General features: G+C 37.3%; 1 protein-coding gene across 1 annotated transcript in view; it reads left to right on the top strand.

Moving 5' to 3' along the window:
- LOC150105634 (endochitinase-like) overlaps window positions 1-22,742 on the top strand; it is a 75,423-nt gene extending 52,681 nt beyond the window's left edge. Inside the window, exons 6-8 of the mRNA XM_090394007.1 lie at window positions 1,368-1,562; window positions 8,286-8,408; window positions 22,164-22,742. Of these exons, the coding sequence (XP_090250133.1) occupies window positions 1,368-1,562; window positions 8,286-8,408; window positions 22,164-22,742 (897 nt within the window). The remainder of the gene's footprint in view (window positions 1-1,367; window positions 1,563-8,285; window positions 8,409-22,163) is intronic.
- Window positions 22,743-27,948: the final 5,206 nt, after the last annotated feature.

The following is a 27,948-nucleotide window of genomic DNA, read 5'->3' as shown; positions in this document are numbered from 1 at the left end:
AAGTAACCAGTATGGATAGCAAAATTAAAGATATCAGTTATGTCAGGAGTAAATTTAGAGTGTCAGAAAGGGGAATAATTGTCATTCCTCTCAGGTGAGTACTCCTTTAACGTTCTGCTCTGTTTACCATGAATCACCAAATTTCCATATATTATTTTCTTACAGATTCGTTCATGTTTCTTATATTAGCATCCTGCTTCAGCTCTCTCTCTCTCTCTCTCTGCTTTCCCATACTCTCTCTTGTTTGCACTCCCACTTTACTGCTCTTCCTCTTTTTCACTTGCTCTAGTACCCTCTTGACTTCCTCTCATTTACTCTCTTTCCCTTGTTCTCTTATCTTCTCAGTTCCACTCTCCCTTGCTCTTGCTTTTTTTATGTATCAGTCATTGGGCTGACATCTACCTCCATCCTCTCCTGGAATAAACATATCATATCAGTGGGTTCCATAACCTCTAAAAAACTAGGCATTCTTTTCCACTCAGGACATAACTTTTTTATTCATCTGCTACTAACTCTGTACAAATCCCAAATCCAATCCTTGGTATACCAATCACATGTTTGGGGTAGTGCACCTAAAACCTCCCTAGAAATTTTCATGGTGTGCAGAGAAGAGCAATTTAGCTGATATCCCTTCCTCACCGACACACTCCAGCCTTTCTTGCAGATGCATTGTCTCTGCTTTCTATATTATTATTATTATTATTATTATTATGTGACACCTTCAAGGAGTCCAAGGACTGTAGGAGGGCACTCTATCTTCTATAGGCACTTCCATGGACATTGCTCTTCCACTGAACTGGCAATCATCACTTTTTGGATTTCTGTTGGACCTGTTAAAACAAGAGCACCAGAGCTTCCGTTTTCAGTTTGGATGCCAGACACAGTGAACTTGCTTCTCCTCTTCCTCTTTTATTTCATTTACATCTATCCTCTGGAACAGCTTTCCTTGTTAATTTTTTGCCCAACAACTACAACCTCCAGTTATTCAAGAAAAATGTCAATAAATAGATTCCTTTTTCTTTCCCAATCCTCACCTGCACTCCATACCTCCTCAGAAACAACATGTCCTAAGTAAACCATATAGCTTCAGTTAACTATGCTTTATTGTCTGTAGATTACAGTAATGTAATTTAACTTGCTTGCTTGCTAGGTTAATTTAAACTGCTGTCTGCTGAAAGCAGACAGCATACTTGTTTGTTATCTGATATTAGTAACATCATATTAATATGATATTAATATAAAATTAGGTATTAGTAACATCATATTAATATGATATTACTAATACCTAATTCTGTGTTATGTATATGTGTGTAAAACATCAATACTTTTGTTAAGGTTAAGTAATATTAGAATATTTTCTTCTCTAGCATGATGGTCTTCATTTATGGGTTGAAATGGGTGCACCTAAACACAAACTGATTGTTGGAGTTCCATTCTATGGGCGAACTTACACCTTGGGAAGTAAGGAAAACACTGGTTTGAGAGCAGGAATTAAACAGTGGTTTGGAGGAGGACAACCGGGTCAGTATACAAATGCTACAGGATTCCTTGCATATTACGAAGTAAGTATCATTTTTCCAGTAGAATTATGAAAATATCAATGCAATAACAATTGAATATTAACAAATAGTCTATTTTTCTAAAATAATTTCAAAATGCAATTCAACCGCTGCTTATTCTTATTTTTCAATGTTTTATATAGAAGGAAAAACATATGACCAGTAATTAATAAAAATGCTTCATTGAATAAAATAATGGAAAATTAAGAATAAGTTTTCAGTGGAATTAAAAGCAGTACAGTATATCAGAATTAAAACAGAGTTACTCCATTTCTGTAATTCAATAGCAGAGACAACAGGTTGTGTGGAGTGGAATGCCCTCCATTGATGAACCCTTGACTCCTTGGAAGTATCGTATAATAATAATAATAATAATAAAACAAAAACACAGTAATTTGTTATGGCTGATAGTTGATCATAATGAATTTCTTCTTTAAATAGCATTCTATGGGACTTTTTTTTTTATAATTTGTTACAGTGGTGAGAAGTTACTATAAATGATATTTATTATTGTTATTATTATTACAACATAATAACTAACTTCTATGAAGTCAATAGACTTCTTACAAGACGTCTTGTTTAACCAGTAATACATCTCTCATAAAGAACTCCACTTAGTATTCACACTGCAATATAGCAATTCATTCCACTCAAAGTACTCTATACATAAACACAGTATGATGACTTTTTTTTTTTTTTTATCAAATATATAAATAATTAGAATGGGTTAAACTAACTTGAAGATTTTTAAACATTTCTTCCACATGTTTTGCTGCCTTTCATTTGCTGACACATCTTCAAGAAGATTTACAAGGAATGTACAAAAAGATCTAAAATGCTTCAAACAATTGCTATTTTACAAACTGAAAGTGAACAGTCAGCCACACATCTCATTAGGTGCATCATGTGCAGTCTGTATATTCTTGTGCAAAACTGGCATAACAGAGGTCTTGAATGCTACATACATGAATTAAAGACTTCCAGATGTCATTATTATTATTGTTGTTGTTGTTAATGAGTATCTTCATGGGGTCCAAATATCTATTGTGGGAAGCCAAGTATCTATTGTGGGAGTGAGAGGCAGGTTTTTTTCATGCAGAGTTGTGAATGATTGGAATGCCTTGCCTGAGAATGTGGTGTCTGCAAAGAGTTTGAATGTGTTGAAAACACGGTATGATGAGCTGTGTGTGTGATAAAAGGACCTCCCAGATGAGTCTTTGACCACATTAGGTCTTGGGGTGGTAATAATAATAATAATAATAATATATTTTTACATAGTCTGGAAACCTGCTCTAGAGACCAAACATAGAACTTTTTCAGCCACTTCAGGCCTCCAATAAGCAGGGGAGGCCTTGGTCTCACACCAAGCAACAAAATTCATCTTCCTCCTAAAGACACAAACATCTATGTTCCTGGCAGGATTCGAACCCTGGCCCTGTTGGTTGGAGAGCAGGTACTCTAACAACTCAGCCAACCAAGCTTCTTACTCCTTAATTCTAACTTGGTTTATCGTCCCCAAGAGGTCAGGAGGATAAACCAAGTTAGAATTAAGTCTTAAGCAATCTCTGACCATTTGCTATGCACTACTGATATTCTTTCCTTGTAGCTTCTCAAGCCATGGCACTGTTCCAAGATGAATCCAAAGTCTCTCATAATCACCAGCCTTATGGTTGAGCATAAACCTTTCCATGCAGAGAACTCCACATGTTTGGCAACTTCCCAGAACAAGACTGCATGGTCACTCTCCCCGTTTGGAGGCAGAGTGTTTACCTTGGTTATGGATACATCTTCTGATGCTATTATCAGATCCAACATCCTCAAACCCTCCTCGTTCTCCCTCTACAACATGTTGTTTCATGTAATTATCTCTTAGCAATTATTGGATCCCTCTTGCCGTGCCCCCTTTCCTCCCTCCAGAGTGACCATGCAGTCTTGTTCTGGCAAGTTGCCAAACATGTGGAGTTCTCTGCATGGAAAGGTTTATGCTCAACCATAAGGCTGGTGATTATGAGAGACTTTGGATTCATCTTGGAACAGTGCCATGGCTTGAGAAGCTACAAGGAAAGAATATCAGTAGTGCATAGCAAATGGTCAGAGATTGCTTAAGACTTAATTCTAACTTGGTTTATCCTCCTGGGGACGATAAACCAAGTTAGAATTAAGGAGTAAGAAGCTTGGTTGGCTGAGTTGTTAGAGTACCTGCTCTCCAACCAACAGGGCCAGGGTTCGAATCCTGCCAGGAACATAGATGTTTGTGTCTTTAGGAGGAAGATGAATTTTGTTGCTTGGTGTGAGACCAAGGCCTCCCCTGCTTATTGGAGGCCTGAAGTGGCTGAAAAAGTTCTATGTTTGGTCTCTAGAGCAGGTTTCCAGACTATGTAAAAATATATTATTATTATTATTATTATTACCACCCCAAGACCTAATGTGGTCAAAGACTCATCTGGGAGGTCCTTTTATCACACACACAGCTCATCATACCGTGTTTTCAACACATTCAAACTCTTTGCAGACACCACATTCTCAGGCAAGGCATTCCAATCATTCACAACTCTGCATGAAAAAAACCTGCCTCTCACTCCCCTACTCACACCCTCTTTATCAGGGGAGAACCAGGGATGACCCCCTGGTTCTCCCCTGATCTCCCACTATTCTCTGTAAAACTTCTCCAGCATTGATCCTATAACAACCCCTTACCAACTTGTAGGTAAGTATCATATCCCCTCCCCCATCTTCCACCTGTCCACCAGACTCTGCAAATTACATCTTCTCAATCTTTCTTCATACTCGACATTCCAGAGGTCAGAAACTACCTCAGTCAGTCTCCTTTGGACCCTTTCCAACATTTCTTCATCCTTCTGAAAACCCAGTGACCAAATCTGGACACAATAGTCCATGTGTGGCCTAATCAAAGCCTTATACAACGGAACAAGAATCTCCCTACTTCTACACGTCAGTGTCCTCCGCATCATTCCCAGAAGCCTTTGTGTTGTCTTCACAATTTTGGCGATGTGTCTCCTAAATTTTAGATCGTTATCCACTATCACCCCCAGATCTCTTATTTCATCTACCTTCAACAATATATTCTCATCAAGCATAAATTCTGCATCCCATCTTTGTTTTCCAAATTTTAAAATCTTACATTTTGTAACATTGAACTCACATCCCCATTTCCGTGCCCAATCACTCAATCTATTCAAATCTTCCTGTAAGGCCACAACATCTTCACTACACACTTCAGGGTTTGTCCGAACCTTGCATCATCTGCAAAAAACTGAATATCTCCATCCAAATCTTCACCTATATCATTAATATACAAGTTAAACAGCAATGGACCTAAAACAGACCCCTGAGGCACTGCACTAGTGACTTTCCTTTTTCTGGATATCACTCCCCCATACACAAACTGTTGATACCTATCAGATAGCCAGTCTCCAATCCAATGCACCAATATAATATCCAACCCCATCTGCTCTAGTTTGACTATCAACCAATCATCAGGTACTCTATCAAAAGCCTTTGCGAAATCCAAGTATATTACTGCGTATCCTTTTCCTCTGTCCAAGGAAGCAGTCACTTTATAGTAATAAGTAAGTAGATTACTATAACATGACCTCCCTTTAGCAAATCCATGCTGTCCATCAAAGATAATACTATTGTTATCAACCCAACTCTGGATCCTAGTTCTCACAAGGGTCTCCAACAACTTACCACAACCACAATACCTGACACACAGATTGGCCTATAGTTTGATGCTTGAGTTTGATCACCTCCTTTATGAAGTGGCACAATCTTGCCCTCCTTCCACTCCTTAGGAACTTAACCGAGTGCAAGACTAATATTAAAAAAATATGTCAAGGCAGCCATCAACTCCCTGGTACATTCTTTCAGAATATGTGGTGATATATTATTAAGTCCCACAGCCTTATTAACATCTAGTTTACTCAACTCCCCATACACCTCTTGTTCACCTACAGTCAGTCTCTCCTCCCCATCATCAACTGCTCTCAATCCCTCCATGAAGTTACATTCACAAGATTAAAAGATCTTTATGAACTGCTCATTAAGTATCTCCACCACACATTCTGCATCAGCTGTCTTTATACCATTTTCTCCAATCAATGTCATCCTTCCATAATTATTCTTTCTTTTGCTTGCTACATATCAAAAGAATTCCTTAGGATTCTTTTTGGCTTTATATATACAGGGTGTTCGGGATAAATTTGACATATTTATAATTAATTATATTTTTCCGTAAGTTACATGTATTAACACACACTTCTCTTCATTTAAAAGTTTGGACCCTTCTTCATTCATATACAAGATGTCAGAAAGGATGGATAGCTGGAACCCACCTGAATCATGGAAGACAATAACTTGTATCATGATGATTCGTGCCCGCCATCAAAATAAGGATATTACGACTGCTGCCCAATGCTCCCTGAATACAGTAAAAACAATCAGGCATGAACTAGAGACTTGCAATGGTGACTACGAGGATGTAGCAAGAAGAAAGATCCCTAGCAGACGATCTGATTGCGTTCGTACAGCAGAATTCCTCGCAAATCTGCAGGAACAGGTGTTGAAGAACCCTGGCATTGAAATTCGGGCTTTGTTCGTGGAGTTGCTAACTGTAGTCAAGCCCTGGATAACAAGGGTAGCCAATGGTAGGCCGTATGTATGGCAGCAGGATTCGGCCCCTTGCCACACCTCTGGGAAAAGTCAAAAATGGTTGTCTGAAAATTTCTACGACTTCACCAGTCCAAATGTTTGGCCTCCAAACTCCCCAGACCTTAACCCCATGGATTATTTTGTATGGGGCGCAGTTGAAAAAGACACCAATCGCACTTCCAGTAATACAAAAGCCCAGTTAATGGATAAAATTAAAACAGTTTTTGCGGCCCTTCCCAGGGAGACTGTAGCATCAGCTTGTTCGAGGTTCCGAAGCAGAATTGAAGCTGTGATCGATGCTAATGGTGGTTATTTTGAGTAAATCTTGTTGATAGTATTGTAATTAACTCTGCCTGTAATGTTTTTTTGTCAATTCATTAAATTTAATAGATACAAAGAAGATTTTCTTTTTCCTTACGAAACTGTCAAATTTATCCCGAACACCCTGTATATATATATATATATATATAAAATTTATAAAAACGAAAAAAAAAAATCCTCATCCCACCCATGTACGAATGTACTATAGGTTTAGTAATAACCTTTTATGGGCAGTAGCACATAAAAAAAAAGTTTTTTTTTTTTTTTTTTTGCATGAAAAGTGATGAATGATTGGAATGCATTGTCTGAAAGTGTGATGTCTACAGGGAATGTGAATATATTTAAAGCACAATATGATGAACTGTGAGTATAATGGGGGGGGGCATGATGAGTCTTTGACTCAATGGAGGTCTGGGGATAATAATAATAATAATTAAGAATAATTAGTCTGAATTCAAATTGGTAAATAATAAGAAGGCATGTGTAATATTATATTATAGCTTTTCACTGTCATTGCTTAATTACTTAATAGAATGGTAGCTGTGTAGTGATTCATAAGTAGTAGTAATACTCTTTATTCATTTGGTACTGCTTTTCCGATGACATGTCATCTGTAAATTGCTAGATGACTTCTATGACATCTAGCCATTTTCACAATCACAGTTATGATTATTATTTTGGATCTCCATGGAGTCATAAGACTAACTGTGGGAGGTCTGCCTTAGAATCATCCCTAGTGTCAATTCAGTAAATATCTCTCAACAACTTAAATGTCTCACCCATATCACTTCTTTGACTTTTTTCCTGTGCAGATTACATGCTCTTGATCTATTCTCATGACTAATGTTCTTCAGACCCCATATCATTTTTGTTTCCTGCCTCTTTACCCTCTCTACAGTTACTTCATCCCCATCAAATTCCAGTGACCATATCTGTCAGTGACAGGATAAAAAAAAAGATAGATTCTGCTCACCAGTTGCTTCAGAAAATTAGTTATTGCCAAATTGCCTTCTTTACTCCCTTTGGGGAAGTAAATGGCATTAACAGATCATCATCATCAAATTCCTGCCATGTACCCTCAAGGGGTGTATACAGGATATGATAGTACTACATGAAAAATTTACATTTCTATCTACAATTTTCCTCCAAAGCAGTCTGTTACTTGTCAAGACTCCAATATTATCATTATCAGATCTTATATTTCTGTCGTCTAAGGCACATTGTACTGTATCAATCCACCTATATCTTGGTCTTCCTCTGGGTCGTTTTCTTGCCAACCTGGCAGAGAACACTTGTTTTGCTAATGTTTCCTTGTCCATTCTGTTTAAAACATTAACAGATTACATAGGGTAATCATTAAGGCATTAACAGATTTATTCATTAATTTATAATTTTTAATAAAAAAATTTTTTTTAGCCAGTCTGATTACTAGCTTCTTATTGCAAAAAATGCCAGAAGTTGGATTAAGCAAAATATAACTCAAAAATAGTAATTTCACAAACAGGTATAAAAAATTCTTTGCTTAGTTTTTACCTCTTGACAAATCACCCAGAGGCAGTTCAAATGAAAAAAAAAAAAAAAGTGTTACGACTGTTGTAATATAAGGAATTTTCAATGTAAAAAAAAACTAACTGTCCCAGTAACTATATTTTTGTATACATATCCTTATATTTTGTAAATTAGAAATAAATACCTTTGAAAAAATTGTTCATGTGAATGTTTATAAATATGCAGATATGTCCAGAAGTACAGAAGAAAAACTGGACAAAGAAATTTGATGATATTGGAAAATGTCCATATGCATATTATGAAGATCAGTGGGTTGGTTATGAAGATGAAGAAAGTATAGGAATAAAGGTAAAAAATTATATTATCAATTCTGTTTGACTTAACAACTAAGCTCTCAATGCAAATCCCTGAGGGCCTTCAGGTTTAATACCACAGTATCATTATTCCTGTGTCTCTAGTGTATTTTACAGATGTTTTAAATACATTTTGTGACCTGGTCTATATAATTAAGCAATTCACCCTGTAAAACACTTCAGCAGATTCAGAGGTAGTGCAGGGATAAGATGTACCAACCACTTTTTTCATCTCTGCTTAATGTCCTCCTTATTATAGCAGCAATGCACTGTGTAGTTTTTTTTAACTCATGCAGTATGCCCTTTGAAGTTCAAACCTCAATCAGTTGTTATTTCCACAGACCTTAACTTTCATCCAACTTCTAGAACTCATTTTCATCAATACAGTACACAGTCTGAACCTTGAAATGTAACACTTTGTTGTGGATTTAATATCGTGAAAGAACAATGATGAGGAGAATCAGGAGCAGTACAAACAGCAGCTAGGAGAGAGCAATGACCATGGTGAGAAAGCCAAATCAAATTGTGAAAAGAAGTTAGCCAAACAGGCCAAAGGAAATTCAAGAGCATTTTACTGCTGTGTAGAAAGTAAAAGGAAGGATAATCCTGGAAGAATATCCTTTGGATGGGGATAGTCAGTTATTTGCAGATGATACAAAGTTGGGACAAACTATGAGGAGTTGAGCAAGATGTTCTGGCCTTACAAGAAGACTTGAATAGATTGAGTGAATGGGCATGGGAGTGGGGATACTAGTTCAATGTTGTGAAATGTAAGGTTTTAAAGTTTGGGATAGAAAGATGGGATGTAGAATTTTTCCTAGAGGACACAATGTGAAAATTGTGAGGACAATACAATGCATTCTGGGAATGATGCAGAGGACAGTACATCACTTCCAGTGATGTACTGTCCCTTTTCATTCTTCTTCCAGTATTTTTCTTTTCATATTCTTCACTCTACTTCTGGATATTTTTAAAATTCTCCTATCTTCCAGACCACCCTCACTGAGATCCAAAGCTTTGCTGCCATGTATGTTGTGTAGTACAACCAGGGGCGCGCTGACCATATGTGCAATGTGTGCGATGCACACAGGCACCAAAGAGGAGGAAATACTTAAAAAATAATGTTTTTTTAAAGTGATTTTTTTATTGGAGGAAGGGGGATAGGGGCGCCAACTAAAGTTTTGCACACAGGCACCGGACACTACTGGCGTGCTACTGGGTATAGAGGCGCCAACTAAAGTTTTGCACACAGGCACCAGACACTACTGGCGTGCCCATGAGTACAACCCACGAACATCTGGAAAGAGGGATCCTGGTAGTCTTGCATTAATTTGACCTGTATTTTTGGCAAGATGGGTGAGCCAACCAGGATTGTCCATCTTTCCAAAGAAAGGAGACTTATTGCAACACCACTGGCCATTGTAGAAATAATTAGCTAGCAGACTTGCCTACAATGTCAACAGTGTTGCAATAAGTCTTCTTTTCTGTGATCCAGACATGAGGCCAAAGGAAGTGCTGGTACAATGTATGGGGTAACCCTAGTGTTCCACTTCTGTGCACATTTATTTCTTGGCAGACAATGGTAGGTAAAGGAATCAAAAATTCCCTTGAACATGATCCCATCATCCTCATTTCAGAGGCCCTCCAAAAGTCTCACCCTTGTGCAGGTACCATGGATACATCATTTGATAACAGAAATAAGAAACAAAAGGCATTTGACATACACACACAAATATATCATCATTTCTCATCATCCATGCAACAGGTGAAAAGCCAATAAAGAAAATGTCACTCTTCTTAATTCAAAAGGATTTAGAAGGAATAGCACGATCTTCCAAAAGAGTTTAAAAAAGCATTCTAGTGATGCTCTTGTTGAAACATTATTTTAGCAACACTCAATAAAACTACTGTAAACAACATCAGTGTGTGCATGGGGGGGGGGGAATATATCAGTTACAGTAATGTGTGAGATCAGAATGGGACCTCGTTGATGTTCCAGATGAGAATGTTCAGAGCGTAAAGATCAAGAGTGATATATGAGGTGCATCCTGATACGTAGTTCTGACCAAGAATATCATCCTTATGTTTGACACACCTCCAACATCAGTAAAAGCAGGAAATCTCCACACTCCTGTCAGGCTCTGCATCCATAACCCAATAAGATACTTTAAATGTCGAAAATATGGACATACCCAAACCGCCTGTCATGTCTCTACTATTTGTGCCCCAATGTAGCAGTAAAGAGCATAATAATAAATGTGCTACTTGTGAGGGATATCACCCAGCCAATTCTCATGCATTCCAAAGGTGGAAAGATGAAATTGAAATATAAAAGATAAAGACAGAACAAAATATCTCATATCAGGATGCAAAGAGGAAGAAATCCCCCCCCCCCCCCAGCAATTCTCTTACACTGAGAAGGTGGCAGTTAAGAAAATATCAAAAGTGAATACCAACCAGTATGTCTAGCCTACCAACTGATAATTTCAGCATACCTAAACTTTATGATTATGAGTGTTTCTCCTTGGAGTGCATTAACCACCCAACCTATTATAATCTCACTCTTGAAGCAACTCCTAAAATGATCCCACTGAATGAGAACCATTTTTCAAGAAAATTATGGCAATGGTATAACTGCAAAAAAGCCACCAGAGATCCCCACTGAGAAAACAGAATTTCTATACCCACCAAATATAAATTATTTGGTGGGTATAGAACTAACCTTGACATATCAGATGATATATTAAACACTTTTCCAGTGCTTTCCAGAATCATGACAAACAAGATAAGCCCTGAGCCTCTTGGAAATTGGATATGTGTAAAAAGATAAAATAATAGGAAAATTCATATAGTGAAACTGTCATGGATTTTTCTAATATTAAAGTTCTGCATAAACTAAAACCTGTTGCTGTCTGCAGGAGACATTTAAAACCTAGTGAGGATCTCACCTTAAGGCATTTCACTGTTATTCATGTGGAGAGAACTGGAAATAAACCAGCTCATTAAGGAGTTGCTATACTTGTGGAGAGACATACTCCTTTCCGGTGTATCCATTTTAACACTGAAACGATTGCCATCTGCCCTTCATTGAGATTTTTTTATTACAGTATGTTCTATTAACTTATCACTGGGTCCTGAGTTATTATTATTATTATTAATCTGTTCCCCCCCCCTCGCCATTCTTTCACTGATTGTGTAGGATGTTGAAAAGAACATATATGGTAATTATAACTTCCCTGTGATTTGCACTATATCCTCACAGGAACCATGTTCTCCTATGCAGATGCCCACATGGAAAATTAACTGGGTTGATTAGAATACTTTTTCCATCTTACAAAATTCAATGTTGAAGCAGTGATGTATGCAATACATTGTATTGGTCAAGCAGCAACTGCAATTACAAAAACATCATCTTGATTTCCACTCTATCCAAAGCTCTGATGATGGAACTCTGAGTGGTGAGAGTGGCAAGCAGGTAAAAATCAAAACAGATCATGGGATATATTTCAGAGATACCCTATCACATCCAATTTCACTACTTTTAAATATGTTTGGACCAAAGCATATTACATTCAACATTAGAGTCAGAAACAGTCATGGATCAAGTTTCCATCATCTGTAAGTTATGCAACTAGTGGTTGTATGGAGTAAAATCTAGGGATAAAATCAGAAAATGAAGAGTAAGTGTAGAATATATCATTCATCTATCCTGGAATAAAATGGATGTGTAAGTGACTGAATCCAAAAACAACTGTAGACATTTTAGGAGAAAGAGAAACCTCTGCCTAAACCTCATCATCAGCTTTGTATCCTGCTGAATTTTTGACCATCAGCCATTTAATTAAGAAGGAATTAAAAAAAAAACCTTAAGTCTCTCATGCTACTACTGTAGAGCTCAATGACATACATTATGAGATGACAAAACATCTCCATCATGTTCTATGAATTACCTTCTCTTACTACACAACAGAATACTTACTAAGGAGGAGTTTCTGGATTCATGGCAAAAGTCAATTGCTACTGCCTTCCCAAAACCAGGAAAAGAACCAGTACAAGCCAACAATTACTGACAATTAGCAGCTATCTTTGTAAGGAATTAATGCCAGACTTCAGTGGTATGTTGAAAGCAAGATTTTTTCTTCAACACACATACACATGCGCACTGTGGCTTTTGTAGACACCAGGTGATGTGGGGGCCATTTGGTTCATCTAGAAACATCTATAAGAGATACATTCCTAAAACATCAACATCTGGTTAACACTGAAGCGATTTTTTTTTTGACATGAAAAAAAGGATGACACAACCTGGAGATATGGTATATTAAATGATCTCTTATATTCTATGCCTTAGGGGTAATAGCTTCCTGTTTTTAGTAAACAGGAAGATGCCCACCCTCCCTTCAAACTTTCTCTCTAGCTGAGCCCTCCAAGTCTGAGCAGGAATACATCATCTCAGCCATATCACCAAGAAGAGAGTATTCTCTGGGGCTCTGTCTTAAGTATAACATTCTTTGTATCCTGCTGAATTTTGACCATCAGCTATCAAAGTAAGCCAGCCTGGTTGGCCAAGTGGTTAGTGTATCTGCTCTCCAGCTAAAAGGCTGCAGGTTCAAATCCTGCCGCAGGCATGGACGTTTGTGATTGTCTGTGAAAATACTAAGGTGGTGGTGGTGGTCAGCGGTAGATGGCGTTGGTGTAAATGATGAAAATACAGTGAAGATGGAGAGTTGTAGAGCAGGTGCCCTCCCTCAATGAGTCTTTGGACTCCCTGAGGTGTCATGTAATAATAATAATAAACTCGCTCACTGACCAACTTCTTTACACAGGAGGCAGTTGTAGAAAGTTTTTTTCACTTGGTTACAAAGTAACTTGACAAATGTAATGATGCTTCGTGTGTAGTGGGTTTTTGCCTACTACTGCATACAGCTGAGCCTTATGTGTGGCAGTGAACTTATCAGTGGCTGTGCAGGGCTGAGGTTTGGCACAATGTTTAAGGTGGAGTTAGAGATTATTGAGACTTGAGCTATGTGAGAGAGTGGTCTTCTTTAGGTCACTCATGAGTTTTTGGAATCCTGAGGATATCAAACCAGTGAAACCCTCAATAAAGTTCAAAACTGGTTCCAGGCAGTGGTTCCCGTAATGCATAGCAACATACATATCTAAAAGGAAGTATGCTTTGCATTTATGGGAAGTTAACAGCCTCTATATACTATAGACTAGTCATGAAGATGGCACCTGCGTGTTCGCAGATGTCAGGTGGCGTAATGTTAAACTTGTGCTCCTGCATTTCATCATAACTGTAAGTGTTTTTTGTGCAAAATAAGCAGCAAATGAAAAGTAACAGAAGGTACTAAGCAGCTGATTACATCAGTACAACTCGTAAGTTCCCATAGTCCATTAAATCTGCTATATTTTACAACCAAAAAACAACCACGTGAAAGCGCTATGTCTACCGTGCGAAGTAACGATGGCGACAAAGGCCAACAACGGAAGATTATCTCGAGTTCCGTCAGCATAGCATCACCGATCACCAACAAATCGAATGACATTACGAAGTGCTGCAGCTGCGAAACTGAAGTCAAAGAAAGGAAAAAAAAGTATATTGTGCGATTTCTGTTGCAACTGGCTACATATTTCCTGCGCGAAAATAAATGAATCGGTGCACAAGCTTTTTACCGATCTAAACCATCCCTACTTCTGTACGACATGCCTCCCTTCCATAAATCAAATACTAAACCTTGGCAAAACAGTCAATAACCTCAAGCAACAGCTTAATACCATGATTGATACCTTCTCCTCCAAAATCGGAAAGTTGGAAACTAAGCTTGAGATGCTCAATGACCAGCGCCCGACCGCAAGTGCGCTCATGCCTGCTAACAAACTTCTTGAACTAATCACATCATCGGTACACGAGTCTCTTGAGGCCGAAAATAGGAAACTCAATGCTCTTATCCTGAACTTTCCGACGGAAAACGGTAAATCCTTAAAAGAAGAATTGCTGGCAAACTTGCAGGAGAATGCAATTTCGATCCCAGAAATATTGTCAAATGCCATCTTATCGTACCCATAAACAAAAGGAAGGACAGTACGAACTTTCCACGTCTCGTGAAAGTGACCTGTGACTCACCAAATAAACAACCAAATTTATAACAGCGATAAACAAACAAGCTAAAGGACACTTGCTCTCAGTTGTGCATACGTGCTCGTCCCGATTTAACCTTTGCCCAGAGAGAAAAAAGACACCAACTCCGAAGACAACTAGAAGAAAAATACCAAAATGGAGACAACAGATGGGTGATAGACTACAAACAATCCAAACTAGTACAAAAACCAAGTGACGCCACTAGCAGCCACCAAGGACACCAACATGCAGGCACTGCATAGGAAATGTGCAAGACCCTTGAAGTCAAATCCATGCCTCACAGAACCTTGCATATCCACTTCACCAACATCTGTGGCCTCAACTCCAACCTTAATAGCATCCACTACCATCTGCAGTCCACCAAACCTAACCTACTCTTTTTAACCAAAACTCACATCTCACCTCCCCCAGAACTATTCATCTCAACCTTCCTAACTATACACTTTTTTAACTCCTTTCGACCCTAGGGTTGCATCTGTGCATATATCCGCTCTGACATACCCTGTCAGAGAGCAACTAACTTAGAATCACCCGACTTCGACCTTCTTTGGCTGAAGATATCCCTCCCCCACTCAGTTAAATTCATCTGCTGTCTCTATTGCTCTCCTAATACTACCAATCACTCTGAACTCTTTCATTTCATTTCATTTCCCTAAAAGTTGATTTTCTCCAGTCCCACTCTCCTAACAGCAAAATCATCCTCGTGGGTGATTTCACTGTCCATAACACCAATTGGCTTTCCTCTTCCAGTTATACAGATCCTGCAGACAGAGATGCTGAAACATTTGCAGTCACCAATGACATCACACAAATTGTTGAAAAACCAACCAGAATACCAAATAATCCAAACCCCTACACAATAGATCTCCTCCTTACTAACAACCCCCTCCAAATATGCAGTGAATGTAGTGAGCCCCCCTGGGCAATTCTGACCACAGCTTAGTACTCATCTCCTCCTCCACTCAATAACACTTACACAGTCACTCCCACACAAGAGTAGTTTGGCATTATAACAGTGCCAAATGGAACAGTCTCCGAGACTACTATGCTTCATTCCCATGGTTAGACTATTGTTTCCAGTCTTCCAGTCCAAACATATGCACTGAACGCATCACCAAAGTGATCCTCGCTGGCATGGAAACATATATTCTCCACACTACTCAGACCTGCCATCCCCCCCCCTAACTAAAACCCTGGTTTTCCAAAAAATGTGCCAAGGCTGTACAAATGAAAAATCAGGCATACCACAACTGGCTCAAATCAAGAACCCCATCCTCATTCAATGCCTATACTGAAGCCCGTAACCAATGCAAGAAAATTATCAATACTTCCAAAATAGATTTTGAATGGGCAAAAAGCAGGAAGCTTTGCAGCCTGTCCAAACGGCAGCCGTGCCTTTTGGTCCCTTGCCAAGGCAATTGGCCATAACTTTTGCCCTACACTATACCCACTTCTATATCATACCCAGATGGCTCAATTGCAACGTCACCTATAGAAAAAGCTAATCTCCTGGCATCACACTTTGGCTCCAATGCACACATAACTGACAATGGCAAATGCCCTCCAGTCATTCCAGCTGCCCAACATACAGTATCCTTTTGCCAAAAAGACATCACTAACTTGTTGACTAAATTAGACACAAAAAAGTGTCCTGGCCCTGATGGCATTCCTCTAATTATCCTGAAGGTCTGTGCATCTGAACTGACCCCTATCCTATGTCACCTGTACACACTCTCTCTTACTCCACTGATATATATCCCAACACCTGGAAACTGGCCTATATTCAACCCAACCCATTCCCAAAAAAGGGGTGACAAATCACTGCCATCTAACTACCACCCTATCTCACTCACTTCAGTCCTATCTAAAGTAATGGAGAAAATCATCAACTCTCAACTCCTAATCTACCTTAAATGTACCTGGCTATTAAGCGACCACCAGTACGGATTCCGTCAAAGCTGTTCAACATGAGATCTACTCTCATACATCACCCATCACTGGACAAACGCCATGGAGAAATTCGGTGAATCCCAAGTAGTTGCACTTGATATCTCCAAAGCATTCGATAGTCTGACACAAAGGTTTACTAAGCAAACTCCCATCATTTGGACTGCCTCAGGACTTCTGCAGATGGATTACCAGCTTCCTGTCTGGACGCACACTATGTGTGTTGGTAGACAGCTCCCTATCCTCTCACCATCCAACTAATGGTGGGGTCCCACAAGGTTCAGTTCTCTCACCGATTCTCTTTCTTCTATATATCATCAGTTGACCTCTAACCAATACACAGTTTTGCAGATGACAGCACATTACATTCCTCCCTTTCATTTGACAAACCTTACTCTGCACAACTCACCTCAACCCACAGAACATCAACCACCACTGCCCTTAATTCTGACTTCCAAGCCATCTGCCAATGGGGCTCAGATAACCTTGTCAACTTCAACGCTAGTAAAACCCAGTTCTGTCTTATTTCTCACAAAAGAGAACCATTTTCCTCCAGCATTGTTTTCGATAACACTCAAATTCTCAGACAAGATGAAATTTCTCTCCTCGGAATTACTTTGACATCAAGCCTCTCCTGGCATAAACACATCACAACCATTGCATCCCCATCTTCCAAAAAACTAGGTTTTTCTCTTTCGCTCAAGACGCTACTTCACCTCTAAACAGCTGTTAACACTATACAAGTCACAAATCCACCCAGCTCTCGAATACTGCTCTCACATCTGGAGTGGGGCTCCAAAAAGCTCCCTCAAAATGCTTGACTCAATACAGAGGAGAGCAATTAGACTAATAAATGACCCATCCCTCACCAACTCACTACCCCCACTTTCATATAGACACTTGGTCTCTGCAATCTGTATATTCCATAAATATTTTCTTGGAAAATGCTCATCTGAAACAGCATCAATAATTCCTCCACCCTGTACTAAGCCCATTGGAACATGTACAGCTGCCGCCCAACATCCTTTAACAGTACACCTCGAAACTCACAGAACAAGTTTCTTTTCCTCCTCATTCATCCCTGCTACTGCAGTGCTGTGGAACAGTCTTCCCCAGACGTATTTTCCAAGGAATACAACATACAGGCATTCAAATCAGATGTGAACAAGTTTCTCCTTTCGCAACCCACCACCCATATACAGTACTAATGTACTATAGGTTGACCAACCAACCTCCTGTCCCAACATAAAAAAAAAAAAAAAAAAGATACTTCACATGCAAACTTTGCTTATACTTGGATAAAGGCTTAAACAAGAATATAATTTCTTGTCAAGTATAATTTACACACATGGCAATGATGTCACAATTTTCTGTCATTCTTGTGAGTGACATGGGATCATTGAAAGGACTTCACCAAGCAGTTTATCATATCTGTTCTGGGAGCTCATAGTAATGGGTTCAGATTTTTCAGAAAAAGAAGCATATAAAATGCACACTTTAACAAGATCTAGAGTTAAAGACAGGACAAACCATTTCAATATCAAGAGAAGCCAAGGTCTTGGGACTCATTTTTGAAAGGAAGTTTATATGTTCTTTACACACATTGGTCAACTAGAAGAAAAGTGAAGAGAATATTGAATATCCTTTACACTGTATCCTCTACAGCAGCGCTTCCCAAACTGTGGGCCGCGGCCCCCTTGGGGCCATAGGTTTTGTTGAGGGGGCCGTGAAATAATGAAAACAAATTTAAAATGTTTTAAGACTAAGTAGATTTTTCTTATCTTAAAAGAAACGTATTTAACTTTTATTATTTGTTATTTTTTTTATATTTTAATGGAAAAATTCACACATTGGTGTTGGTTCACAAACTTTGCTTCCTGCATATTTCGGCGCTTAATGAATATTAGTAAATATATGCTTATTCATATAAGTTTCATTTCAAAGCAGTGGTTAATTGTATTTACTTTGAATGCTCTCTCTGGGGAAGCTCCAAATCTTCCCGTCCCTTTCATCACGCGTTCGTAATCAGGCGACTGTTGATATTGACTTTATATACATATCAAAACTCGATTTATATTATCACTGTCATCCGAGCTAGTTTTCCATTACCAATAAAAGTTTCACATATACTTCACACATGAAAAAGAGCTTAAACAAGTTCATGTGGGGCGATAGTAACTTGCTTGCAGCGGTAAACAACACGCCCTTCCCAACAGTCACTATACTGCTGAGGCAAGAAAAACAAGTACTTTTATGTCAGTGAATAAGGTATGAGCAGTCTGCTAATATATTTCTCAACAAATAGTGCAATTAGAGACAACTGAGATAAAAACGACACTAATTAATGAATCACATGTCCCCTCGTACAGAAACTATGCTGTATATATTATAGACTCAAGCAAAACCAAAAACCATATGTTGCACCGACAAACACTGTATCTAACTAAAAACTATTATTATTAATTAGACGTGTGTGAGTTCGATTTCCGCAAGGCAGCAATAAAATTCAACCGAATGTGTTAAAATTTGTAAACGTGTTAAAACTAAGAAATATATATATAGTGAATGTTATGGCAGTTTCACATATAGAATTCTGTTGAAGAGAGTTAGCATTTCAATGCAATTGTCAGCTATGCTTTTATCTTTAGGTCGCGGGATCTTTTGTTAATACCGCACCAATCATATGCACGTTTCAATATCCTTCTTATTTGAAATATCGGTTTGTATCATCATATAATAATCCAAACAAACCTATGTGTGTAATCTGCTGTAAACAGTTAACAAATGATTGCATGCGACCCAAAAAACTTTGTCACCATTTAGATACTGTTCATGGGGAATATAAGAGTAAGACAATTGAGTTTTTTCAAAGAAAGGCTGAAGAATTAAAACGACAAACTAAATGTTTTTCAAAGCATGCTAAACTGAATGACAAATTAGTAAAAGTATCTTTCGAAATTGCTTTGTTAATTGCAAAAACAAAGAAACCTCATACAATTGTTGAAGATCTCATCTTACCAGCAGCAATAAAAATTTGCGAAACTATCTATGGTTCCGAAATATCAGAACCTTAAAAAAAATTCCTGTCTAATAACACAATTAAAAGAAGAATAGATTGCATTGCCGATAATATCATGTCTAAGTTAATTTCACGAATCAAAGTAATGCATTTGCCATTCAGCTTGATGAATCTACAGATAATACAAAGGACGCTAATTTAATGGTTTTTGTTAGATACTTCTATAATTTTCAAATTCACGAAGATCTACTGTTTTGTAGAAATATTTCCGGTACAACCAAAGGAAAAGATATATTTGAAAAAGTGAATAATTTTTTTAAAGAATATGAACTTGATTTACACTGATGGTGCCACAGCCATGACGGGGAGAATTTCAGGTTTTGTAGCAGAAGTGAAAAAAATTTATCCGAATGCAAGACATGTTCATTGCCTTATCCAAAGAGAAAACTTAGTTTTTCGACAAATGGAAGAATCGCTGAGTAAAGTGTTATCAGAAGTTTCTACTGTAGTTAATTATATAAAAAGTAATGCTACTAATACAAGACTGTTTCGTATTTTATGCCAAGAGATGGATTCCAATTACGACACCCTTTTATATCACACAGAAGTGAGGTGGTTGTCCTGCGGAAAAGTTCTAAAACGAGTTTTAATATTGAAAGATGAACTACGAATTTTTCTTCTTGATAAGAATCCCATGTTAGCATCTCATTTTTGTGATCAAAATTGGTTGTGTTTCATTTCTTATCTGTCAGATTTTTTCGAAAAAGTTAATGAATTGAATCGTTCTCTGCAAGGAAAAAGCACCAATATATTAACACTAAACATTAAATTGCAAGCATTTCAAAGTAGCTTTCTGCATGGTTAAAACGTTTTAAGGATAATAAAACGGAAATTTTTACTTCTCTTCATAAATATGTTAAAGAAAATAATATTTTACTATCAACAGAAAATAAAAGAATAATAATTAACCACCTCACAAATTCCATAGTTTTTTTCGAAAAATATTTTCCTAATTTGAATGAAGATAAAGAATAATTTTTACTTCTCTTCATAAATATGTTAAAGAAAATAATATTTTACTATCAACAGAAAATAAAAGAATAATAATTAACCACCTCACAAATTCCATAGTTTTTTTCGAAAAATATTTTCCTAATTTGAATGAAGATAAAGAATAAGATTGGATAAGAACACCATTTGCTCCTTCTCTACAATTTAGCAATCTTCCATCTTCCATGGTCATCCCAAGAAGAACTAATTGATATGAGAGCAGATTCAACCCTCGAATCAGAATTTCTTAACAGTCATTTATCCGAATTTTGGATTCAACGACAAAAAGAATGTCCTTAATTAGCAAATGCAGCCTTAAATATGTTAATTCTTTTTGCATCTACATACCTTTGTGAAACAGCATTTTCATCGTTATTGGTAATTAAAAGTAAACATAGGCCCTGCTTATCAATGGAAGAATTGGAAAGAAATCTAAGAATAGCCGTTTCAAATATTTCAACTGATATTGACTTTTTTGTGTAGCAGTATTGAAACACATCCATTACATTAAATTGTTATTAAACTTCTTTTGTTTTTAATTCTTTCTTTATTAGTAATCGTCTTATGTTTCATGTGCTTGCGTACAATATGCAAATGTACAATAACAATATATCTATTTATATAAAAATCTGAGATAATGTGCCATGTCAAATGTGTACACCTGTAAGATACTAAAAATGTAATACTGTGTTTGCATTTGATTTTTGGAATATTCACTGCATATGTTTTTGGATATAAATTATAAATTAGTATTGAATATAAATACAATAAATATTATAATAATATTTATAATATTTATTGTAAATACTATTACGATTTTTTTTCGAGGGGGGCATCAAAAATTTTAATTTTTATAAAGGGGGGCCTTGACATCCAGAAGTTTGGGAAGCACTGCTCTACAGAATGGGGATGCTGATCAATTTTCCTGGCCTTACCTTTATATCATGTACTCGTTTACTGAAAGCTTAATTATGGCTCACAGGTCTATGCTTCCTCAAGGAAGACTACCTTGGAGTAGTTGAAACGCACAAATATTTAGTTACTTGTGCATTTCACATATTGCTCATTCAAAGGCTTTGTGTCGAAGCAAATGAACCTGATCTATTGCTTCAGTTGTTACCTTACTATGTCTGAAAAATAGCTGTCACCTAAGCATTTTCGTGGATTAGTATTTTTTTTTATTCACTTTGGGAGGTTCAATATTACACATATCTGTTATCATGGTTTGCTCTGTATATATGTCTGTCAGTATGTGTTCTCTGAGGAGGTTCCCAGGTTTCTAGGGAAGTGTGTGTGTGGGGGGGACATGCCACCTTATATGAGACCAGCTAACACTCCTTCAACTGAAAAACTTGTTTCTTGCACTCTAGATTACAACCCTGGTCTTTCCTTTCAAGCTACTACTCACTTATAATAGCATTTATAAATAGTGAATGCTATGTATACTTCATTAATCATTGTAAACTAGCTAAACTTCTTACCTTTAGTTGTTAATATCAAATGATTTCAAACTTCTGAAGTTTGAAGTCATTTATGAACTAAGGATAATTCTCTATAATATGATAGTGCTGAAAACATTTATTTCCTTTCAGATGGACTACATCAAAGAATACAAGTTTGGTGGTGCAATGATTTGGGCTATTGATATGGATGACTTCACTGGTGTATGTGGAAAGAAAAATGCACTTCTTGAAGTGATGAACGATAGACTAAAGGGCTATGTAGCACCAACACCAGATCCAAATCAGTCAACTACTGCTGTTTCTTCCACACGGAGTACTTGGTGGCCACCAAATACATCAGCAACTACTAGCTCAACAACAAAAGTTACCTGGTGGCCACCAAACACATCTTCAACTACAACTCTCAAGCCACCATTAACCTCACCTACCGCTCATCCTCCTTCACCACAAATTACAAGTGCCACAGTTCCAGGTGTTACTCCGTCTGTACCCAACTGTAACAATCCTAGTATTACACACATTCCTCATGAAACTGATTGTGACAAGTATTACTGGTGTATACAGAATAATCCTGTACTTATGGTATGTGAAAATGGGCTCATCTGGGATCCGAAAATTAAAGGGTGTAATGTTCCACGTGATGCACAAAGACCTGGTTGTCCTGCTAGTGCAAGAGTCTTTTTTTTCCGAGATTACTTTTCAGGATAAGCAGAATATTCTTAAAACCAGTGGAACCTAAACTGTTTACTTATTGTATTAAAGTTGTCACATCTGTTATGTACATATGCACAGTCTCGAATATATGTAGTGTACAACATTATAAACATTAATAATGCTGGAATTAAGATTTATAAACATATTTAATACTGAAAACTTTATTATTAAGAGACCATATGATTTAATGAATAAAATACAAATTGCCAACCAGTTTCACTAGCTACTGTCTAGCATTATCAAGGCTGTACTGGTGTAAATACAAATGCACCAAGTTACATGAATGCAGAAGCATTAGTATCTGTTAGGCCGTTACATTTGATAATACTCGTTTGGAAGTGCGCATGCGTTAGTCAGAATCCGGTACATGATCACGTGTTGTGTGGTTTTTTGCATATTGTAGTTCTGTTAAGCTGAGAGAATTGATGAGATTTTTCCATATGTCTTTAAGAATAGCACCCTGATTTCTATTTAAATTGCCGCCTGTGCATAGCACCACTGCTGATTCTTTAAAAGTTCTGTGTCTGTAGTCATCCCCGATGTAAGGCATAGAACTGTTTTTCCAGTCTATAACGTGATTGGATGTCGAAAAATGGTGAACTAAACCCGATGTGATTATTCTGTTGCGATTTACGTCTCCCGCATGTTCTTTCTGTCTTATTTCAAGACTTCGAGAGGTCTGTCCAATGTACAATAGGCCACACGTACATGGAATTACATATACTCCAGGTTGTTTGAAGAATGGGACTTCATCTTCAGGTGATCTTAAGCCCTGTCTGATCATAGTAGTTGGTATAAAAACCACTCTGATGTTATGAGCTTTTAACATCCTAGCTAATTTTGTGGATATTGAACTAATATATGGAATCACTGCTGTGGACACATATTGGGAATCAGTTACATGTTGTTGGAGGTTGTTTTTGAATAGAAATTTGTTTAAAATGTTGGTGGGGTATCCATTCAGAGATAGAGTCTTAGCTATTTGCGTCAATTCTAACTGTACATCTTCTTTTGAAATAAACTTTAAGGCTCTATTGCAGAGCATATGAATGATGCTGTGTATTTGTGATCGATGATGGTTTGACAAATAATGTAGATATCTTCCTGTATCTGTGGGTTTCTTGTAAATGGACAATTGGACATTGCTATATTCTCTCTTCACCAGTATGTCAAGAAAGGGTAGTTCATTGTTCTTCTCTAATTCCATAGTAAATTTGATCTTATTGTGTAGTGTGTTGATTTTATTAAGAAACAATAGATGATTTTCCATGGTATCTTTCCATATGATGAACACATCATCAACATATCTCCACCATATCGAAGGTATAGGTGAAATGTTGGAAAAAATATCTTTTTTCAAGTTTTTCCATAAATAGGTCTGCACATGGTGGTGGTGACAGGGGGCTACCCATGTCTAGACCTTCTGATTGTATATGATGTTATTTACTATGAAAAAATTTGATTTCAGACAATGATGGAACAAAAGGGTGATGTCCTGAGGGAAGAGATCCTTCAGTAACTGGTGGAGATTAAACTGCCTACTCAGTCTCCAAAAGTTAGTTAGGACTAATAATGTAGATATATCTGTGGGTTTCTTGTAAATGGACAGTTGGACATTCTTGTATTCTCTCTTCACCAGTATGTCAAGAAAGGGTAGTTCATTGTTCTTCTCTAGTTCCAAAATATTTTATATTAATCTCACCTTCACAGGTGAGATTCACATAAAAAATAAAATAAAAATGAACATTCATTATACTATTTTGAACTGTCAACAGTGAAGCTACAACTGTTACAATTTAATTAACCAGTAAACTGACAACAGTTTTAAACACTAGAATCTCAGAGAAGGTAATGATAGACAGAGTTGCAATTTTCAAATGTAACTAAATGTGGTGGACACTTTGCATTGCAAACAGATACAGGTTTTAATTTTTTCGTCCTTTCAATCATTTTTTTTCTTCTATTCTACAGACTCCATGGACATTACGTCCATGGAGTCAGCAGACACATTATGTAACTCGCTGACCTAGCAACACCTGTCTTATTGAACCTTGATCTCTACATTTGCAGTGCACTCTAGCAATATATTCCACTCACCCACAATTCTCCATGCAAAACATATACTCTTCTCACCTTTCTTTTTCTTTCTTTACACATCTTAAAGGGATGGGCCCCTTTTCTATTCTTCTCACCCTCCACTCTTTTTATAATACTATCTGTATAAAAAAATCAGCTAATCCCTTTAATTCCTTTTATAGGCCATTTTAGTCCTAACTTTTGGAGACTGAGTAGGCAGTTCAATCTCCACTGGTTGCCAATAAGAGATAGCTGGCTCAAGGCTATCACTAATTTTAAGCAGCAACCAACGAAGAGACTGGCAAATAACTCCTGCCATCTCATGGTCTCTAACCCTAACAGGATATGTTATTGCCTGAAACAGTAGGAGTTCTACAGTCAATTTTCTTAAGTTTATGGGACGAAAAACAAGTTTCTGGGAGAACAAAAAAACACTTACTCATGCCATATATCGACTAACTTGGGAACCAGTTGAAGAAAGAAAGCAAAGTGGTGGTGGTGTTCACTAAGCAATAAAAGACATCTACCACACAAATGCATTTTCTCCAACTAGGGCCTTTGCAGCGTAATACTCACAGATGTGTCAGAGTCTTGTTTGAGGAAACAGGCTACACCCCAGGAAGGTGGGATTGATCTGATTGAGAGAGAGACAATATTTGTTCATCGAAAGCCTTTTAGTAGTCCAGTATAGTAACTCTTATTTTTTTTTTGCCTATTCATTTAGTGTTATTACTTAATCATGGTAAGACAGCCAACAATGGAACATTATTAAAATCCTGGACAATATCAAAGAAGAGAACCAACAGAAAACAAACTTCATCATAAATGCTGGGAAAAAAAGCTATTACAAATGAAAAAATTGCAAACACGCTTGCAAAAACCTATTCAAGCAACTCCAAACTTCAGTATAACAGAGAGGATAAGACCCTCAATAAATTCACAAGTAAAATACTAAAACAAGCAAGAACATACCAAATTAATGACATCTTCTCCGAAGAATTTACGCTAAGTGAACTAAATTCATCAATCGAGAAAACTGCACCTAATAAATCTCCTGGTAATAATCTTCTTTGGTCACATGGTCAAACACCTTGGCAAAAGAACAACTTCTGAACATTCTCAATACCTCTTGGCGAACAGGCAAACTTCCAAAAGAATGGAAAAAATCAATTATTGTACCCATCCTGAAACCTGACAAAAATGCTGCAGAATGTCAAAGCTATAAACCTATTGCATTAACCAGCATGCTCTGTAAAATTACTGAAAGAATCATACACTCCAGGCTCATGCACTGGCTGAAAAAAATAAGGAAATTAACTACTACCAAACTGCTTATAGAGCCCGTCATTCAACAACAGATCAATTATTCCACTTCTGCCAAATAATAATAGACTCATTTCAGGGAAAACCAACAAAAAAGACAACTACCATATTCCTTGATATGACTGCTGCTTTCGATCGTGTTTGGATCAAAAAATTAATTCAAACAGTACATGATATTGGAATTAGAGGAAATGCTTTAATCTGGATCGCTGATTTCATTAGAGTTAGAAAGATCAAAGTTAGAATCAATGCAGCAATATCAAGAGAGCAGAGAACCTGGGCTGGTGTTCCCCAGGGCTCTTCTTCTCAGTCTCTTACTATTCCTTTTATATGTCAATAGCATTCATCCCTACCTTACAGAAGACACCAAAGTAGCTTGCTATGCAGATGATATAGCCATCTGGCATAGATGGCTATATCATCTAAAATCAAAGAATCAGAGGAGATTCTAAACAAATCCACGAGAGGATTAGAAAAATGGTCAGATGAACTTAAACTCAAAATCAACCCAGACAAAACAAAACTAAGTACCTTTAGCACAGACAGGAAAAATAGACATTCCTACAATCCCAAAGTCATGATCAACAACAAGCTAATTGAAAAGTCACAAATCCAAAATACCTTCGTATTATGCTTGATCAGGAATTACACTTTGCACAACACATCTCTAAAACTTCCAACAGAACTCTAAAAAAATTAAATATACTGAAAAGACTTTGTGGAACGAATTGGGGCTCAAAGCCAAAAATCCTCAAAACTACTTACACTACACTAATAAGACCAATAATGGAATATGCAGCACCTATCTGGTCACCTTCGGCCTCATCGGTAATGGAAAAATTAGAAAAATACAAGCAAAAGAATCCAAGATTATCATTGGTGCAGTCTCATCCACTAACAACATCAGAGCCCAACAGGAATGTGGGCTCGACCTGCTGGAGGATAGACAAAAATTTGCCACCATAAAATTCAGAAATAATATCAGAAGCTACCAAAACGATCACATCTCCCTAAAAACTTATGAACATTGGAATAAAAAAATGCAGACGTCATAGATCAACTTTAAAATATCATGACACTATCAGGAAGGAAACAGGTCTTGATCAGTTAAATGCCCACATAAACAAAGAACCTCTATTTTCCAGTCCTTTACCTCCAAATACCTCCATAAATCCAAACCTTACCAAACTCTGTACAAAAAAAGAATCAAAAGAAATGCTCAAAGAAAAAGGCCTAAATACTATCAACCTTCTTTCATCCTCCAAAGAGGTTATTTGTTATAACGATGGATCGTCAGACACCAATATGATTAATAGAGGTGCTGCCGTTGGTTCTCCTTCTACTCCAGAAAGGTGAAAAACTTTCAATAAAAGTTGGATCTGGGAGAATTGCTTCCAATTTTACCAGAGAACTTTACGCAATAAATAAAGCACTCGAAACCGCCTTAAAATTATCATCATCTCAACAATCTGAGGGAATTATAATTTACAGTGACTCAAGCTCAGCTATGGAGGCAATCAAAAATGGCAATACCAAGCTCACACAAGACACCCAAAAACTCTTGAATCAACTAAAGTGTTTAGGAAAAAGTTGCATTTTGCAACTTTTTCTGAAAAATTGAAAAATTAGCAAAGAGGCCAGAGAAAACCAAGAAACTCTGATAACTCTTGCTAATGCTAACAGCACTAGCAAAAGCTAAATTCCACTGAAATCAGTGATACAACATCAAATTCCTGAAGTCAATGCTGACAGAAAGACCTCCACCACAATAGCAAGACTACGAACAGGATATTATAGAGGA

Source organism: Typopeltis vanoorti, chromosome 6 (genome assembly GCF_054136105.1).
Source record: "Typopeltis vanoorti isolate ZY-2024b chromosome 6, IOZ_Tvanoo_1.0, whole genome shotgun sequence".
NCBI classification, from domain to species: domain Eukaryota; kingdom Metazoa; phylum Arthropoda; class Arachnida; order Uropygi; family Thelyphonidae; genus Typopeltis; species Typopeltis vanoorti.
This window is presented reverse-complemented; position numbering and strand designations above follow the sequence as displayed.